We start from the raw sequence: 2273 nt of genomic DNA, 5'->3' as shown, positions 1-2273 counted from the left end.
GCCAAGCCCCTCTGGGCCCCGATTCACCTCTTTTCGGCAGTCGCATCCCGCCCGGCACTTCGACCCAGTCTCCCAACACTTCGATTTCGCCTTCGACGCTCTTCGACACCTTCGACGGTGCGCGACGCTTACTCGAAGCTCGGCACGGTCTTCCCGATGCCTCGTGCGTAGATCTCGGAACGTCTTCCGCATTCGGCGGACAATAGGGCCACTTGACGCCGCTCGGCCAAGCGCGCGCATCGCTCCAAGCCACACCGACGTAGCCAGTCTTTCCCGATTAGGTATCAAACCTCGCGGCATGCCCTCAACGATGGACACCGGTCCGAAGTGGCCATATGTTGCTCTTCATCTCCGCATTCGGCATGACGTCACTCTACTGATGGACTTGGTATGTGCCCCTCGGTGAGGCAGCTTCTTGAGGAACAATGCAAAGCCCCTTGTACCCGTATGCCACTCTCGAATAGTCGTAGCATCCTGTGTAGTATAAAATCTGTCGTAGTTCTCCCCAAAAACAAAAGATCTGTTCCCCCCCCCTCGAGTTCAGAGCTCATAAGTCGAGTTCGCCCCGCATCTAAGCCTTCAACTGCGTCACTTCGTCCCTCACTGCGTAACCTCGAAACCTCGTCCACTGCGTTTACTCGTCGATACCGTCTCGACGAACCCTTCGACTTCGACTATTGTCGAAGAAACTGCGAACTGCGCCCTAGCTAAAGTACACCCTATCGAATCGTGTCCCTTCTCTCTACGATACGTCGAAGAGCTCTACCGAGCTTCGATCGTCGCTAACTTTCCACAGCCTCCGAGTAGCTTCGACGACGTGTCGAAGCCACCTCGTACCTTCCCTAGCGTTCGTAGCCTTTTCCGAAGGCGTTTCTCGTGTTCACTCGAACCGCGGGACACCTTGCTGCTAACTCCCCTCTCATTAGACTATAATCCGTCTCTCTAGTCCCTTTAGGTCGCACCCAGGTTAGGGGTTAGGGTTTCGTAGGTCGTATCATTTCTGGAGCCCACCGCGAGGGGATCTCAGGCAGGAATTCGCCGCTTTCGGGTTTCCGAAAACATCTCCAGTAGTCACCCGCTCGCAAGCGCGTGAGGCTGCTAGCCGCAGCGCCACCGAGAACCTCGACAGCTCCTCTCGAACACCCTCGACTCCCTCTCCAACAATTCCCGGTGACTTCGACCGCGACGAAGAAGACGAGATAGATCAAGAACTCCAGGACGACTTCGACGAAGAACCAATCCCTTCGACCGCCGAAGAACGCACTTCGTCCCCCAAGCTTCTAGGCCTCACTACTTCCGACTACGACACTTCGACTCCTGAACTTTTCGAACGATCCAGTTCTTCGCCCGAACCCGAGGATCCCATCCCATCTACTTTGAATCTCGTACTTCCGACTCCGTCTTCTGTTCGCGCCCACGCTCAGCCGCCCATCGCAGCCTCTTCGCGAATTTCAGTCATACCTACATCCGACCTGGCACCTCCGCCACCATTAACACCTTTGAACGCAGCTTCGAACTTCAACCCCGCACCGCCCGCTCCTACGATTCCTTCGACTACTACCACGTCCTCTTCGAGCCCAGCTCCTACTACCACTACAAACATGAGTCAGAACACGAACACACCATTGATGCCCCCGCGCGGTCATTCGACGGCACCAAGCTTCGACCCGTCGGAAGTCCGCTCGCTTCGGCGTTACTTCCAGGACCTCGAGGCATTGTTCACCCGGTGTCAGATTACCGACGAAGCAGCCAAGAAACAGTGGGCCGTTCGGTACCCTTCGATCGACGTCGCCGACTTGTGGGAAACCATCGAGTCCTTCATCGACGTAGCCAAGAGCTACAACGACTGGAAAGCCGACGTACGAGCACTCTATCCTGGCGCCGACAATACAAGAAAGTGGTCGCTGGCGGACATAGATCAGCTCATCGGAGAACGCGCTCGTATCGGGATTCACAACGCGGCAGACCTAGGCTGCTATTACCGCGACTTCATGGCCATTACAAAACATCTCATCGCACAGCACCGGCTCTCCCCTATCGAACAAAGTTGCGCATTTCTTCGAGGTTTCCAGCCAGCGTTGCTCACACGGCTCGAGACCTGACTGCATCTCAAGCATCCCGATCACTATGCCGACGACCCATACACCATGGCAGAGATTCATGTGGTGGCCACTTTCATTCTACACGGTACATCGAGCACACCTACGACAGCGGCTAACCAAGCTATCGCTTCGACATTGACCACCTCGACAACGGTGCCCCCCGGGATGATC

General features: G+C 56.0%; 1 protein-coding gene across 1 annotated transcript; it reads left to right on the top strand.

Annotated features, from left to right (window-relative positions):
• Window positions 1-310: 310 nt before the first annotated feature.
• Window positions 311-2102, top strand: POSPLADRAFT_1061752 (hypothetical protein; the record flags this gene model as incomplete). The annotated part of the gene is made up of 2 exons (XM_024481421.1): window positions 311-388; window positions 1032-2102. The coding sequence occupies 2 exons, from the start codon at window positions 311-313 to the stop codon at window positions 2100-2102; spliced, it is 1149 nt and encodes a 382-aa protein (XP_024334314.1).
• Window positions 2103-2273: the final 171 nt, after the last annotated feature.

This window comes from Postia placenta, assembly GCF_002117355.1.
Source record: "Postia placenta MAD-698-R-SB12 unplaced genomic scaffold POSPLAscaffold_18, whole genome shotgun sequence".
NCBI lineage: Eukaryota > Fungi > Basidiomycota > Agaricomycetes > Polyporales > Adustoporiaceae > Rhodonia > Rhodonia placenta.
This window is presented reverse-complemented; position numbering and strand designations above follow the sequence as displayed.